At 38.7% G+C, this 15801-nt stretch overlaps 2 protein-coding genes across 2 annotated transcripts in view; one reads left to right on the forward strand and one right to left on the reverse strand.

Moving 5' to 3' along the window:
- Positions 1 to 11187, forward strand: part of LOC135074353 (protein singed) — a 66828-nt gene extending 55641 nt beyond the window's left edge. Inside the window, exons 7-10 of the mRNA XM_063968608.1 lie at positions 6023 to 6179; positions 7233 to 7394; positions 8392 to 8519; positions 9162 to 11187. Of these exons, the coding sequence (XP_063824678.1) occupies positions 6023 to 6179; positions 7233 to 7394; positions 8392 to 8519; positions 9162 to 9367 (653 nt within the window). The 3' untranslated portion in view covers positions 9368 to 11187. The remainder of the gene's footprint in view (positions 1 to 6022; positions 6180 to 7232; positions 7395 to 8391; positions 8520 to 9161) is intronic.
- Positions 11188 to 11227: 40 nt separating this feature from the next.
- The window catches only part of LOC135074784 (uncharacterized), a 54347-nt gene continuing 49773 nt past the window's right edge, over positions 11228 to 15801 (reverse strand). Inside the window, exon 28 of the mRNA XM_063969166.1 lies at positions 11228 to 14815. The gene's annotated coding sequence lies outside the window, so the exon portion shown is untranslated. The remainder of the gene's footprint in view (positions 14816 to 15801) is intronic.

Below are 15801 nucleotides of genomic sequence, written 5' to 3' on the forward strand. Positions count from 1 at the left end.
CGACCGTGTTCGCAAGGAGGCACGACTTAATACTATTTTGCATTCCTACTAGATATACTCGTACCTAGCTCAGTCGATGCATTGACTACAGAGATAAAACAATTAAAAAAAAATTGAGATGTGTTCGTAGGACCTATTTAGAATTTGTGTTCGTATTACAAAAGGTGACTTCAAGAAATTAACTTTAAACTCTTTTTGCCTTACCGAAAGTACATCCACAAAATCTCTATCAAACTGTAAACCTACCTACTCGTATTTTAGACTGCAGTCTCGTTATAAATTCAAATCTGAATCTCTGAATCAACAAAATATTAAATCATACTTTCACGTTCCACAAAAGATCACGATCTTCACGCATTCAAAACATTCCCAGTATTTCAGTTGCATCCGTATTTTCCAATTGTATTGTTCAAACAATTTACGCCGAGATTTCGCATACAAATACAGCTGAATAAATTCACCACGTCGCTAAAGGCTAGATATTTTGCTCGAAAGCTAAGTTATTGCTTGCTGGATGGAAAATAGATGCAATGGAATGATTTAGGAACTGTATTGCGGTGTCCTGACCTTATTTGATTTAATCCTAGAATTTGTTAGAATTAGTTGTGGTATTAACGATATATTTTAACTAAGTATGGTATGTGTCAACCTTGGATATTACTCGTAAGTATAACTCAAATTTCAAGAAGCTGCAAGTTCAGACATCAGCCGCAACGTGCGCAATCGCCTCAATTTAACGTTTCCGCTGGCTTCACATCGCAACTAAGATAAAAACCTTCTATTAATTGCTCGTTTAGACCACATCTGCAATTATAATCTAGCCTTAAAATAAAACCACATCACATAACGGTGCCCTGTTAAATTTGCCGTGGCAGCCTCAACTGTTGCCGAAATGCATAGATTTGAAACTTTTTAACAGCTATATAAATAATGCAAAAGCAAAATTGCGTGACCATCTTTTAAGTTGAGCTCATTTATTTCCAACATAACTAGTAGGTACCTAATTGCATTTATTTAATTTTAACGATGCACGTTGTTGCTGTAGCATTTAAAATGTAACCTATTAGTTATAACGAACTCAAGATAAAATACTGAAGTTGAATATATTGAGTACTTTAGTTTCAGTGAAATTATCTGCAATAATTTCTGAAAATAACTGCTCTACATCATTGTTTTTCCCAATCAAGATATATTTTATACTGCAAACCAGAATAATCGAATCCAATGTTAACTTTTAAGTAGTTACTTAATGATAATGCAAAATAAACTTATTTTGGGAGTAATTCCATCGACTTTTGCTCTCAGCGCGCACAATGTTGTCTGCGCCTGCGCTCAGCTATGCCGCGCAAAAAACGCGCCATTGTGCTGAGACGATTTCTAACGTTTTCTATGCCACGGATGCTTGAGCGCGCATATCGTGCCGGCAACCTAGTAAAATTTTATTAGACAATTACCTACCTGACAAGTGATTTCCACATGTTTGGCGATCGTACGGAGATGGATGCGTCTGTCGGTTGTTGTAATTAAATTGAGAATTAAGTCTGACAAATGACTGGAATCTGGCTCGCAGAATCGCTGCTCTATTTGCGTTCCCTACAAATCGTGTAGGTACGCTATTAGTATCGCAAAGGTAGAGTTTGTAAAAGCTTTCACATTAATTTCTATTATTTTTGTGTTATTTAATTGTTACGACTGAATTTCAGATAAATGTAAGTAAACACAGCTCACGTTACGTCCTAATGGAAATTGTAAAAGCGCTTAAAAGCTTGATTGCAAACTCAGAATACAGAACAAACCAGAAGGAGTGTTCGATAACATTTCTACGCGGCAACTTGTGTCCAAAATACTTCCCCTCCCGCGCCCCTCTACCCCCTTTAGTGTTACTAGCGCCGTGTGACACCCCCATTTTCGGGGTAAAATTATGTATTTTTTTAATGAGATGTTAAACAAGTAAAAAATAAGTAAGTGAAATAAGTACACACGGCCACAGTGTTAACTATCCATTTCCGTTTTTGCTCTCGCTCTCATCAAATGGTGATTCTTTGCGATAGAACGAGACGACATGACTGGCCATAGGCATAGATAGTACCTACCTACCTATGAATTTAATTTTTACTCCGAAGTAACTAAGTGTAGATGATTATTTATTTCTATTAAATAGTGTAATATACTACATGTAGGTATAATATGTTATTTAAAAGTCAATTACAAAAGTCGAATATAAATTTTAGAATGCCAAGTAAAACAAAAAAGAAACTTAAGGTTCTTTATTATGTAAACATATCGACAACAAAACATTTGTTTACGGCGCAGTAGTGCTTTTAGTTTAACTTTTCTTGGAGTCAAAAACAGAATCCAAATCAAAAACATCACCAATACTTGAATTTGATTGCGAGGCAACTCTGGCTGTGTATCCTGAAAGAAAATCAGAGTAAGTATGTAAGCAATAATTAATTACTTAAAATTATTATTAAATATACAAATATTGCTGCTGCTGATCTGTTGATACCAATGCCTTACTTTTGAATAAATGGGAAAGTATGAAATTCACGATAGTAATTTATTATCTCCTCATTATTTAGGGAGTAATATTATAAATTAATTCAAATATTAAAATCAAATCAAAATCAAAAATATTCAGTTTAGACCACAAGTGGCACTTATAATTTAATTAATCAGGTTGTCATGTCATGGATGAAAATACACTAAAAACTAATTAAAACAAAAAGGATGGGGAAAATATTCCATTATTCTGTGGTAACGCTAACAAAATTAACGCGTGAATTTTTTATAGACAAATGTAATTCAATATAAAAAAGTAGGGTAAAATATTCCGTTGACCTGTGGCAACACTTACAAAATACAACCGTGATTTTTTTTGAAAATTATTATTTAATTAAAATGAATTGGAAATGTGCTACTTACGGATAAAACATGATCCCATGCACTTTCTTCGTAATTCCAGTAGCATTCTTACATGTTGGAACGGCACAAGACGGCATAATTTAATTATAAAGTGTCAATCTGACGGATATGTAAACAATGCGCGCGCCGGCCATTGACTAATTGCTCTAAAGTCAAATTAGTGCGTTTTGGAGTAATTTATATGAATACACATTTACGCCCGTTGACGGTTTCTGGTTTGTTCCGTATTCTGAGATTGCAAAATATATAACTTTTATAACTCTAACTTTCTTTCTGGGTGTTAATTGTTTACCATTATCAGCAAAAATTAAAGAATAGGTACTACCGGTGCGAATGAGTCATTGCATTAATTGGTAGCTCAAATGCACGGTCGTCGATAAATGGTAATCGCACAATTGGATCGGTACCTCATCGAGCATGCAGCTGAGTCAACGATGAGTCCGGACAATAGCACATGTCGCGACACTCGCATGAATAAGCATTAACCAAACCAGACGTGCTAAGTCTGCATTTAAAAACAATCGGTAAACAGTTCAAGAAATGGTCATGCTCTCCATTGAAATACATATCTCTTTCTAACTGATGAAAATTGAAATTATTATTCTGCTTAAGTAAGCTTTTAATATTACGCTATGCAACGAAAAACACAATCTTGCTTTTCAATTTAATAATAATGAGTTTATTGAACTAGGATTAAATTTTTATGGTCGCTTTTTTACTCTACTTTAGGTAAATCTGTCCATGAAAAAGAAACCGTCAGGTGACAGGGACGTAGCACTTCACGAAATGCTTCGTTCCCTGCAATTTAACATTTCACAAAAACTCCCAAGAATCAGTTAAATGACCAGCCTGCTGCATTGTAGATATGCGCGCGGGCAAAAAGCGACCGTGTTGCAATAATTTGTATTGTACGTAACTCTATTGGCGCGGAACGGCGATAGAATCGGCTGATGAGTTAATTTGAGTTAGGTAACTGTACACGAGAAGTTATAGGAAAACTTTTAATTAATGAGAACATGAAGAACCACGGAGATTGAATACTGATACAATAATTCTCGATTGATTTTATTTCTTGCACGTAACTTCGAGAATATAAAATTATCCAAAAAAGCTCACTGCTGAACAAAAACAAATTTCCTCTAACAACACCGATTGTCTTACAAAATGTCACCTGAAACATTAAATTCAGTTAGCTAGCGAATTTACCGATTTACCTATCAAGCAAAAAGCTTCCAATCGCTAAGCTTAGCGGTAAACGCTGCGAGCTGCGCGCACGCCGGTGAATGCCCTGGGCGCGAGGTGGCTTGCATATTCCCGACGATCCTGCTCGGAGGCCAAGAGGGAAACGAGGGACCATAGATAGCTATAATAATTACACATTAAACTCATGGGAATTTCATAAATAAGGAAAATAATGTAAAAACACGCCCGTAGTTAATGTCATAAAAGGAAATAATAAACGTGGAATGTCTTTTTCTAATTAGGCGTACGTACTGTAATTACTTGTAGTTGGCATTCTAAAAATGGAAGAAACATTATAATTTAGGATAAATTATTCCCAATTTGCAATTATAATATATGTAGAGTTATTTAAGTATTCTGTGGTAGAGTTAACTTATAACTTTCTAGTTATGTGAATCTTTTATGTTGGTGGAACCATTAAATTAAACTAAGTTGCTTTTGTTCAGTAAAATATAAATAGTATATGGATCGTGACTTGATTTATAATAACGCCTGAGATCGTACTAAAGCAATCAAATATTTATTAACATGATGGTCACGGATTACATTTTGTTGTGTTGACTTGGGGCGATGTTACTGTAAAGGAGAATCACGCTATCTCGAATTGTAATTAATTAATTCTTCAGTTCAGTCAGTGCTTTGTTTCGACATAACATTACAATAACAGAATACATATTATATTTGTGTACCTATTAGGTAAAGTTTAAAATGTATCCAGTAGTCGAAGGGAAAGATAGTGAACTTAAAACTGGTAGTGTCCAAATCCGTATTTGGACTAACATTGGAGAGTTAAATGACCACAGTTTTGAATGTGATAGTATATTATTTAACCGTCAAGATAAAATGCCTTCGAGTCGAGTGGTCAGTCAACAAGCGAGGCGTCTTCTAAAGACGGCTAATGGTCTTTAGAAACTCATCCAGCCGACATGAACGACGCTTTGTTGGCCGACGGCTGGAGATGTTTATCGAGACGACAAGTGCCTTGTTGAGCTTGAATTTACAGTGTTCTGAGCTTAACCAGTGAATGAACTTTTCTTGGATATTACATTTTGCGAGTTCGTTTCCTTATTTGATAAGATTAACGACTCAGATTAAAATTAATATTTTTAAGAGAGCTAGGTTTTAATATTTTAACACATTAAGAGGGCGAGCTAACGATCCACGTAGATAATTAGATAAATTGCCACTGTATTTTTGCATAAAAAAGCTGCGTTGTTTCATAATACCTACTTATAATAATACATTCAGAATCTCGACTTTCATATTTACTTTGTTAGAGTGTAGCGGCAACGTAAGCCGTTAGTCCCGGTCACTGCCTCTGAAAGTTTTCCGTACTTACATTAATTAGTTAAGACTGAGTTGCCACACATCTGATATGGTGACTCATATGGTAACCATTTAAAGTCCACGCAATATAAATTATTCGATAATCTTACAGAGTAAAAACCTTCCCAAACTGTCTAGCCAGCGTGGGACAAAGTCGTGCCATTGTCTTTGGTCCCTTGGAGAGGGTACTGCACCTGTGAATGTCCTGATGATGATGATTCTTCGGCTTATTCCACTATTCCCCATTAACGATCCCCGTCAACGGGGATTAGTGAACTTTTTGTCCACTATTCCCCGTTAACGCCAATTGGAACTTATAAAATCAAAATAAAATCCTATTATAACGGGGATTAATGAACTTTTTGTTCAATAAACCCCGTTGACGGGGATTGTCAATGGGGAATAGTGGAATAAGCCGATTCTTCTTCTATCTTTGCCTGGCTCTTTCCCATTTCATTTGGGGTCGACGCTCCGTATCATGCAATCTTCCTGATGATGATGATGACTGAACTCTCGTTTCCTATTGCAGGTGTAGACGTGACCGCCAACCAGGACGAGATCTCCTCGCACGAGACGTTCCAGCTGGAGTTCGACTGGGCCACGCGCCGCTGGTACATCCGCACCATGCAGGACCGCTACTGGACGCTCGAGACGGGCGGCGGCATCCAGGCCAGCGGGGACAACAAGTGAGTTCCTTTCGAGAATCTTTTTTACCTCGTCCGAATCACTGGATATGCCCAAAATTATTTTTTCATACCTAAATTGATTTAATCACCGTAATTCCTAGATACTACGACCTTAACACATGAATACATAAAATAATGTAAACATTACGCAGAAAGCGGCATATTTCCGTTTCAACCGAATTCCGTCCACTGCTGGACAAAGGCCCTACCCACCGATTATCCACCATGACCACTATGACCAGTCCTGCGCATCGAGAAGCTTCTCGCGACTATCGCCAGATCGTCGGTCCACCGAGTGAGAGACCTGCTCACACTAACGTTTTCTGGTTCAATCTCTACATTTACTACTTCAACTGAGTAGTTCTCACTGAGAAAACATTGCACATTGCATTAACTAAATTATCATTGATACGCATCGGCGGCTTTACCTATAGAATAGGGTGTGCGTTGGACACAGACGCAAGGTTTAGGGTGCGCCGTGCGCTACTAGCCTCGCGCCCTCTAGTAATACTAATAATACTAAATAGTCCCGTTATTCCCATATCTCGTTCCCACCGATGCAACTCCTGTATAGCCAGGATACAGCTTGACCGCCTTAAAAACCCAATCAATGAAGGTCAAGTTTGTCCCGGGGGAAAGTTAAACTGTCATTGGCTCTTGGAAATTAATCAGAAGAACATAGGAGGAGTTCGAAGTTAAGGTTCTTCTAAAGCCTGGTCCGTGAGCACGTAGAATCCCGTCCAATGACCCCAAGCTACCCATCCTTATCGCTCGCGCGTAATTATATTGCTGTCGCGACTGTACGACGCGCGCCCGCAGTGAGTGTGCGAGCGCGACAGCAACATAATTACGTGCGAGCGACAAGGATGGGCAGCTTGGGGTCATTGGACGGGATTCTACGTGCTCACGGACCAGGCTTTAGTAATACTAAAGGGCGCTAGGTTGATGATAGTACATGGGCGCTACATGAGCTAGAGTAGAGACGCCTTACAATTGATTTGTGTCAAGAATTTGTCTCAAGAGTTTGAATTTGAAACCCGTTCCCCCTTGCAGATCGTCTAACGCCCTGTTTGAGCTGGAGTGGCAGGGCGACGGCGCGGTGGCGTTCCGCGCCAACAACGGCAAGTACCTCATGACCAAGCGCTCCGGACACCTCTACGCCAACGCGGACGCTATTGACGACAACTGCAAATACTATTTCTACTTAATAAATAGGTGAGAAGCGTTCAACTTTTTATCTATACTAATAATATTATTGAGGAGGGGTATAATAAGCTTTATACCATCCCGTTACGACCGACAGAAGCAGCATCAATGAAACATTTTGCGATAGCGGGAAACATTATTGAAACGATTTTCACGCGTCCGAAATATGTACCATCCAAGACTGCATCTCAGTTAACGCCAGGTGCGATTGCGTCCTTATACTAATTGCCTTGTCATGCATAAAAAAAATCCCGGGCACAGCTATGTTGTAAATAAACACGATGAGGGAGGTTAAAAACAGTTGCTATCTTAATGCATATGCAATGAATGCTTAGCGTTTTTACGTTGGCGCTATTATGGATTAAGATTTTACCACTGCCTAGTGGCCGTCTGGCCGAGACAGTGGCGCCAACTGGTGTACGCAATGAGGATTATCGTTTTTAGAGTAGGCGCACACCGTTGATTTTTAGTTGACCGATAGTTGTGCCCGATTTTAAATTGTATGAAGAATCGGCCAAATGGAATCGGCGTAGTGTGCGCACTCCCATACATGTCCATACTAATCAACTGCCCGACTAAACGACTAAACTATCGGCCGACGAAAAATCAACGGTGTGCGCCTACTCTTATATCTAACGGTTGGCACCACTGGCGATTGACATCCCTCTACTCTACAGTGGCGCCATCCTGGTGAGCAAATGCGTTGGCGCTCACCAGCTGGCGCCACTGTCTTCGCCACAGATTAGAGAGTATTGTCTTTTCGCCACTAGCAAGTGACAGTGACTTTACGCTAAAACGATAGGAGGACCGTTGCATTTGCTGCAATTCCTAGTTAGAACCACTGGAGACCAACTAGTGAACGTAAATACGGTTTGCTTGCAGTTTTTTGGTACAACTGGTACAACCTTCAACCCTAATTTCAAAGGCTGTATTAAAAGAGCACAGTAAGAAATAACATTTTTTCACTTATTTTCTAACTTGAATATTATTATTTTTAACTTTTCAGACCAATTCTGGTGCTGAAATGCGAGCAAGGCTTCGTGGGCCCCAAGGGCGTGCGGCTGGAGTGCAACAAGGCCAACTACGAGACCATCCAGGTCATCCGCGGCCCCAAGGGAGCCGTTTATTTCAAAGGTACAGCATTACCACTCATTTTACCTCTATATTTGCTGTTTTATTAGAACTTAGTTGTTCTAGGGGAGACACGTATTAAGTAGTTAAGTAGGTAACTAAATTTTAACTTAATTTTAAGAGATCAAATTGCATCGTAACAAAATTTTAACTTAATTCCAAACGTCAAGCTCTTGTTTACTATGAAACTGCTTGTCAAAACGTGTCAAGTGACCAGCCCCGCCCACTACCAACTTGACAGAAAAATCAAATAAAAATTTAGTTACCTACTAAAGCCTGGTCCGTGAGCACGTAGAATCCCGTCCAATGACCCCAAGCTACCCATCCCTATCGCTCGCGCGTAATTATGTTGCTGTCGCGACTGTGCGACGGGCGCCCGCAGTGAGTGTGCGACCGCGACAGCAACATAATTACGCGCGAGCGATAGGGATGGGTAGCTTGGGGTCATTGGACGGGATTCTACGTGCTCACGGACCAGGCTTTATCTACTTATCACGTGTAGGTAAATCAGCCTTTAAGGCTGCCGTGACACAAGCACAGCAAATAGTGCAGCAGCCGCTTTAACGACGTTTTGTTTGTGCTTTTATACTTCTTTTATTTTAAAAACGGTACTCACGTTGTAATTGTAACTGAACCTGATTCCAGGACAAAACGGCAAATACTGGCACGCGGACAGCGAGAGCGTGACGTGTGACGCGGACTCGCCGCAGGGCTTCCACCTGGAGCTTCGCGAGCCCACGCGCCTCGCCATCCGCGCCGCCGCCTCGCGCGAGTACCTCGCAGCCGCCAAGAACGGCAACTTCCGCCTCGCCTCCTCCGACCTCAGCTCCGCCACGCACTGGGAGTATTAAGCCGCCCAGCTCGGGAACCCTCGCCTCGCCTGTTCACCGTCGGCCCGCGGTCCGCTCGGACCTCACTGACGTTCGTCGAAAACAGAGCTGTCTGTCGCGGCTCCCGTACTCATTTTTTAGTTCCCACTTTGGGGCCATCCATAAAGTACGTCACACGAATTTCATGATTTTTTGACCCCCCTCCGTCCTTGTCACAGGTGTGTGACGTCACATGTTTTGCAATTTCACATCGAAAAATTATTAAATTAACAGCAGTTCCGAAATTAGTTTTATTTCCATTTAAATTAAGTACTATTTTTTTATGAAATCAACATTATATCAAATATTTGAAACAATTGAAATGTGATGTCACGAAACTTAGGACCCCTCCCACCCCTTGTTACACCATGTCACACTTTGTCAACCCCCTCCCCCCCTCTTTATGTGTGACGTACTTTATGGATGACCCCTTTTAGACTTGATTTCCTTTTAGGCTGACATCGGTGACCGACGTCAGCGGCGCGCACGATTACACACTAGTTCTATGTAATCATCTGCCGCCGACGACGGCGTTGCAGTGCGGTGTTTCAGAACATTGTGTTTATTCGTACGCTCGACCGATGTACGCGACCGACGTCAGCGTAGGAGGAAATCGAGCCTTAGAAAGACGAAGGTTCCCGAGCGGGCGCCCGAGGCCGGCCCGCAGAATCTCCTCCCCAATACTCCGCTCTACCGACAGGTGGTCTTATCCGTTTCCGCTAGTTGGCGTGGGACTTAAAGGTCGATTGAAAATGTGATGGAGCGTTTTCAGTTGACGCCATTTTGAAATGCCCAGCCGCTCAAAATGGCGGTCACATTCCAGCCGCCATTTTGGCGGCGTCCGAACGACCCAAACAGCTGATTCTGGCCGGAATCCGCTGCGAATGGATTTTAAAATTAATTAAACATAAAACGGGAATGTAAGACAATGTTCGAGCATTGTCACCAAACATTTCAGCAGAAAAAAAAATTACTTCTCAAGGGTGTCAACTGGACGTCACCCGAATTGCATTTAGTACGATAAGTGTATGCGCGCGAGTGTAGTGCGAATGTGATCATATAAAAATATCGCTTCTCTGTTATAATATTATTATAATCATAGATTATTTTCTTATATCGGTAGATCTGCCGTCACTATTGCTTGTTTCGAATTATATTTTTTTATTATTTGTGACCGTCACTCGTAATGCTTGAAATTATTTATTTTAGATTTACGGTATATAAATTATATTAGTATCGGGGGACATTATTGGAAATTTCGTGAGTATTTATCGGATATAGCGTCTAGTCGATGGGTTTTATAATTATGATTTTACCAACTCAGTACTTGTATTCCGAACATATTCGTAGATTAGTGACCGCAACACCATGAGACTGAGCCTACATCCTGCTGATCAATGACCGTAATTGTGTACCGTAATTAATTTAAGTTGAACAGGGATCGTCGCAATACCGGCGCAGGCAGCGCGGGCTAGTATTAAGTCGCTAGGGTAAGCTCGAGATGCTTCCATCGCCCCCTCCGTGCCGTCACACGACATTTTTGACACATTTTCTACGATTTTACACGTGATGAAAGATTTTTTATAACTGGTGCGTATTATCTTGTATATAAGCGATGTTTCCGCGTTCGATCGTGATGTTTCGTACTTACAAGGCGTACGGAAGCGTATCTCGTAAGTTTTCTATAATGAACAAAAATGTTTATTAAGTATTTGTACTGCAATATTGCTGATCATGGAAATTAATATTTGTACGATAATGTCTTTGTAAACTATTAATGAATAAATTATAATCATATTGTACGGTGGTGTTTCATTTCAACGAGTGCATATAAACTTTGCGTTGTATTGAAAAACTTATATATTTTAATTAAATAGTTACATTAATCTTTACAGTTCTCCCTAGCTAGTGACACAAATGCATTATGATCACAATGTCAAATTTTATTAGACGTCAAAAAGATAAAGATTTCAAACAATTTTGCTATCTATGTAAATTTTCATAATAATGCATTTAAAATTAAGGGCATTAGAAAATACATTTGCCGTGGTGCCATTGATAAATTATCAAATTATTTAAGGAATATCGAGAAAATTGGATTTTATACAATAGTTGTTTTCCCGATATTTATAATTTTATTTAATGTCAATTTAAATATTCAATTTACCATGTGAAAATTGTCAAAATAACTATAATGTCACAAACATACCTGTCAATCAATGGCATTATTCAATGGCACCACGTCAAATGCATGCAGTCTGACGATTTGATAATAGAGCATAGTAAATACTTTCAAACCCTGCTAAAATAATTTGTATACGTCACAGAGTGCCATTATATTTCACCAGCGTTTCGACGCTTCACAATAAAATTATATAGAATTGTGATCATAACCCACACAGATTAGCATCAATGCATATTATTGGTCAAAAATTAATATATTAAAAAATAATTTATCTACATAACTGATAAACAAAATCAATAACCATTTGAACCTGCTAGTTAATAATAAAGCGAAAAAAAAACAAAGCACGGTGTTGCCAGCGCGGAATATTTTTTCTTAATAGGAGAAAACGTGCAACAGTGTAAAAAAGACGCTGCTTGTGATATCGAGTGTGACATAAAGTGGGCATGGTCGAGCCCGCGCTGGCAACACTGCGCTGCAGACTAAACGTACATAATTTACCTTAACTCGATCAATACTACGTCAATAATGAGGGTTGTAAAATTATTTCAATAACACAATATATAAAAATGGAATATTTTGTACGCAACAAACACACACACGTTGTAAAGCGCAGGGTTTGGACAGTACGCGGTGAAATTAATTTTAGTATCAAATGAAGCTGAACTTGCCTTCTGTTGTTGTGTATTATCTAACAAACATTTGTTTAAATTCATTTGACAGTGTAAAGGCAAGTTCATCCTCCTAGCGATTACTGTAAGCACTCAAACAATATCGACACACTGCAGCTCGATTACTACTAAAATTCGTTATTTCGTATTCCTTTTGTATTACTTTAATAAATTGTACAGATTGACTCTCGGAGGAACTTGTAACAATTTATCGATACGATGCAAGTGTTTGCGCTAAAATAAATCACAATAAATATTTATCCCGACAGTTGATGACGTTATGTCACAATGTTAAGTGTTGCCAGTTTGGAAATAAATTCTACTATTAACGTTAAGTAGATATAAATAAATGTGACACTGGAAGGAAAAATAATCATAATCATCACTCGCGGGAAAAGAAATTTTCCAAGATCAACGCTGCAAAAGCAAAATAATACTGATCTGTTTGACTATTTGCAACCGAATGTGCTGTCTGCGAGGTGAATCAAGGATTAAGTAGAAGGATGGTATCACAAGTGACATGACGTCATCAAGGAGCCGTCGGGCTGGAGGGCGACAAACATTATCATTTACAAAACTGGTATCTAAGGCACGTATTACAACTCGAGACCTTACTCCTTAGTCGCCGACTATGGACGTTAGAGTCGGGTTCGTAGCGCTGTTGAGGGTTTCACATTCCTTTTATAATATCTATTGATGAAAATTATTAGCAATCAATAAATTGATTTACAATCTTAAACTATACAATAAAAGGGTTCAACTTTCAGCTCGTACTTTTCATTAGGTCTGAAGATTGTCTTGATAATAAGAAAATTAAAACTGAATTCTATCAAAATGTAACAAATGTAAATGCATTTTAAATGACAGCTGTGATAGGTTCAGAAACTCCCAACTGCGCTACGAATTCCGTTGTACCTTACAAAATCTTTATACCCTTCGCTATTTAGGGCCCATTTACCTTAGTTATTTAAAAATAGTAGCGATTAGCCTTTAATTTCTAGATTAATTAGTTAATTTACATCTGCATCCACCAGTGAAGAGGCCCTAAACATCAGCCGCGGGTCTCTACGTTGTCTATTGCTACATGCTGCCAGGTTCAGGCGCGCGCATCCGTATATAATACATTTTTGTAGTTTATTTCATTTTTTTATATTAATCAGACTTAAAATCCATCGCAACACTCAGTGTTATGAGTTAACTTAATTATTTTAAATTAATTAGAGTTAATTATCTTGATATACATATAAATTTATTTAATTAGATGAATCTAGGAAAAGGTAGAGGTGCTTAAGATATTCTAATTACAGCTAGCGAGACAGCCCAGCTTGCCGTGCGTCGGACACGTCGAGTGGCGAGCCCTACTTACATAATTTGTTCTAAGCGCCGCGCGTGAACCCGGCCGAGTCAGCGCTAACTATTACGATCGTCACAGCGAGTTCCAGTCTATGAAAACACTTCATTATACATTATTTGTATACTGTACCTCTAACTGTCTTACTTTAATTTGTTAACCTACCACCGGGTACGGTTAGCAGCGGAGACGGCGGGCGCCGCCTGCGCTGGTGACGGTACATTCTTACACTGTATTTTCATGATATCCCACTTACCACACAAAAAGGTTTACAAAATAAACGAAGAGTACATAAACAGTTTTAGGTAAGTATAACTAAATCAAGGTATTTTTATGACTTTTCAACAAAAGTTGTGACAAGAGATTTACTATTTAAGTGCAAAATTTAAACCTAGTAGTATGAACGCAATTTATTTTTTAGTGGAATAAAAAAGTTGATACATTGGAACATGTCAATCGAAAATGTTAAATTTTACTAATAGTTCTGTATCTAAACAGAAAAATAGTAGAAGTGTCAAAATAATTTAATAGTTGAAGTGCGATTTACGGGGGATTTATACTGATATTATCTTTTTATCGGGAGACCAGGCTTTGTATACAATATAAAGGGTAAATCACAATAGTATAATAAATAAAACATATTTATCAAATAAATAAAATATAAGTTGACGACGTGATTATAGCCAGCGATCGAATGTGGGGCGCTTAAGCCTATTGGACACATCATGAGTAATTATACAATTATTTACTAAATGCGCATTACTAGGGTTATCTTTACGCATTTTTTCCCGCAAGGCTTGTCCAATTGTTCTTTCACAAATTTAGGTACAGCCCAAACATCCAGTCACTGATGGTAAGATTCCATTCGTTTGCAAAACAACTGCGTAAAAAGTCAATGCATTAAAATGACTCGAGTATCAAGAAAAACAAATATAACTGGTATTTTGTTTTGTTACATCCGTACCTTGAACTTGGAAAACCACTTGTTTGTCCCATAATAGGTGACGTTCATGTTTAAATATTTTATCTGCGCTTTACTTTTTACTCAGCTGATACAGAACGTTTTATGCAGTCACCGACAGAAGCAGACAGGTATATTGGTCCAACACGAGCGTCATACTCCCGTGGGCGAGGTCGTCAACGGTGTCCAATAGCGGAGGGCCTGGTCTCCTGCAGGTCGCCGGAGGCTCAGCCTCTCAGCAGCACTCCTTCTAACTCCCACCCTGGAAGGAGCAATGGACACTCAATAATTTATCTGTTTTAGAAACCCTCATCTGTGAATTTTAAACGACAAAAGAAGAAAATTAAATTGATACTATCTGAAACATTTTCAAAATTAAAATCAAAAATATTTATTCAGTTTAGGACCACAAGTGGCACTTATGGTCTAAGGGCTGATTTTTCAATCGTCAGATATCTTTTAACTGAAGAATAACCTTGTCATTTTGACACATTTCTCATACTAACACTGTCAATGTGCCAAACTTAATCTTCAGTTAAAAGTTATCCGACGATTGAAAAATCAGCCCTAAACTGAATAAATATTTCAAGCATTATCAGGAACCGGTAATAAGACTCATAATGAATTAACATTTTATACTACTTTTTTTATTGTGCAGACTATAATTATCATAATATCTGACTATTTAAATGCAGCTGTCAGACAGAGCCAGAACATCAAGGCAAATACTATGACTTCTTATGTAATTGATGCCATCCAACCTTTTTAAGGTTAGTCTGGATTAGACTCGACTGGACAGTAAAAAAAAATACTAATTCAAATTCAAATTTGAATTCAAGCCATGTCGCTCCGATGGAGTCACGTCAGACGCAATCTAAAGTTGTGATTCCAGTTGTTTCAACACATACATTAGAAAGAGAAAGTTTTCATATAATTCTAGTATCAATAACACCATAGATCACATGAGTCACAAGTAAAAAATTACAGCTGGGCAAACGCTGTTATTGTGAATATTTCTTTAAAAATAATGAAAAATTGTATGTCAATAGCATTATTTCTCTTTGACAAACACGTTAAGCAATTACTACTAATAGTCACGTGTACCCTAGCGTCGGCATAGAGCCATAGAGCATGGCGGTCAACATCTTGGTACACGCGCGAGCGTTCGGTACGCACACAACCATATACTGCCTTGCGTGTGTTCGTAAGATACATGATATTTAATGAACGGTATAAAGATGTTATAGT

Source organism: Ostrinia nubilalis, chromosome 9 (assembly GCF_963855985.1).
Source record: "Ostrinia nubilalis chromosome 9, ilOstNubi1.1, whole genome shotgun sequence".
NCBI lineage: Eukaryota > Metazoa > Arthropoda > Insecta > Lepidoptera > Crambidae > Ostrinia > Ostrinia nubilalis.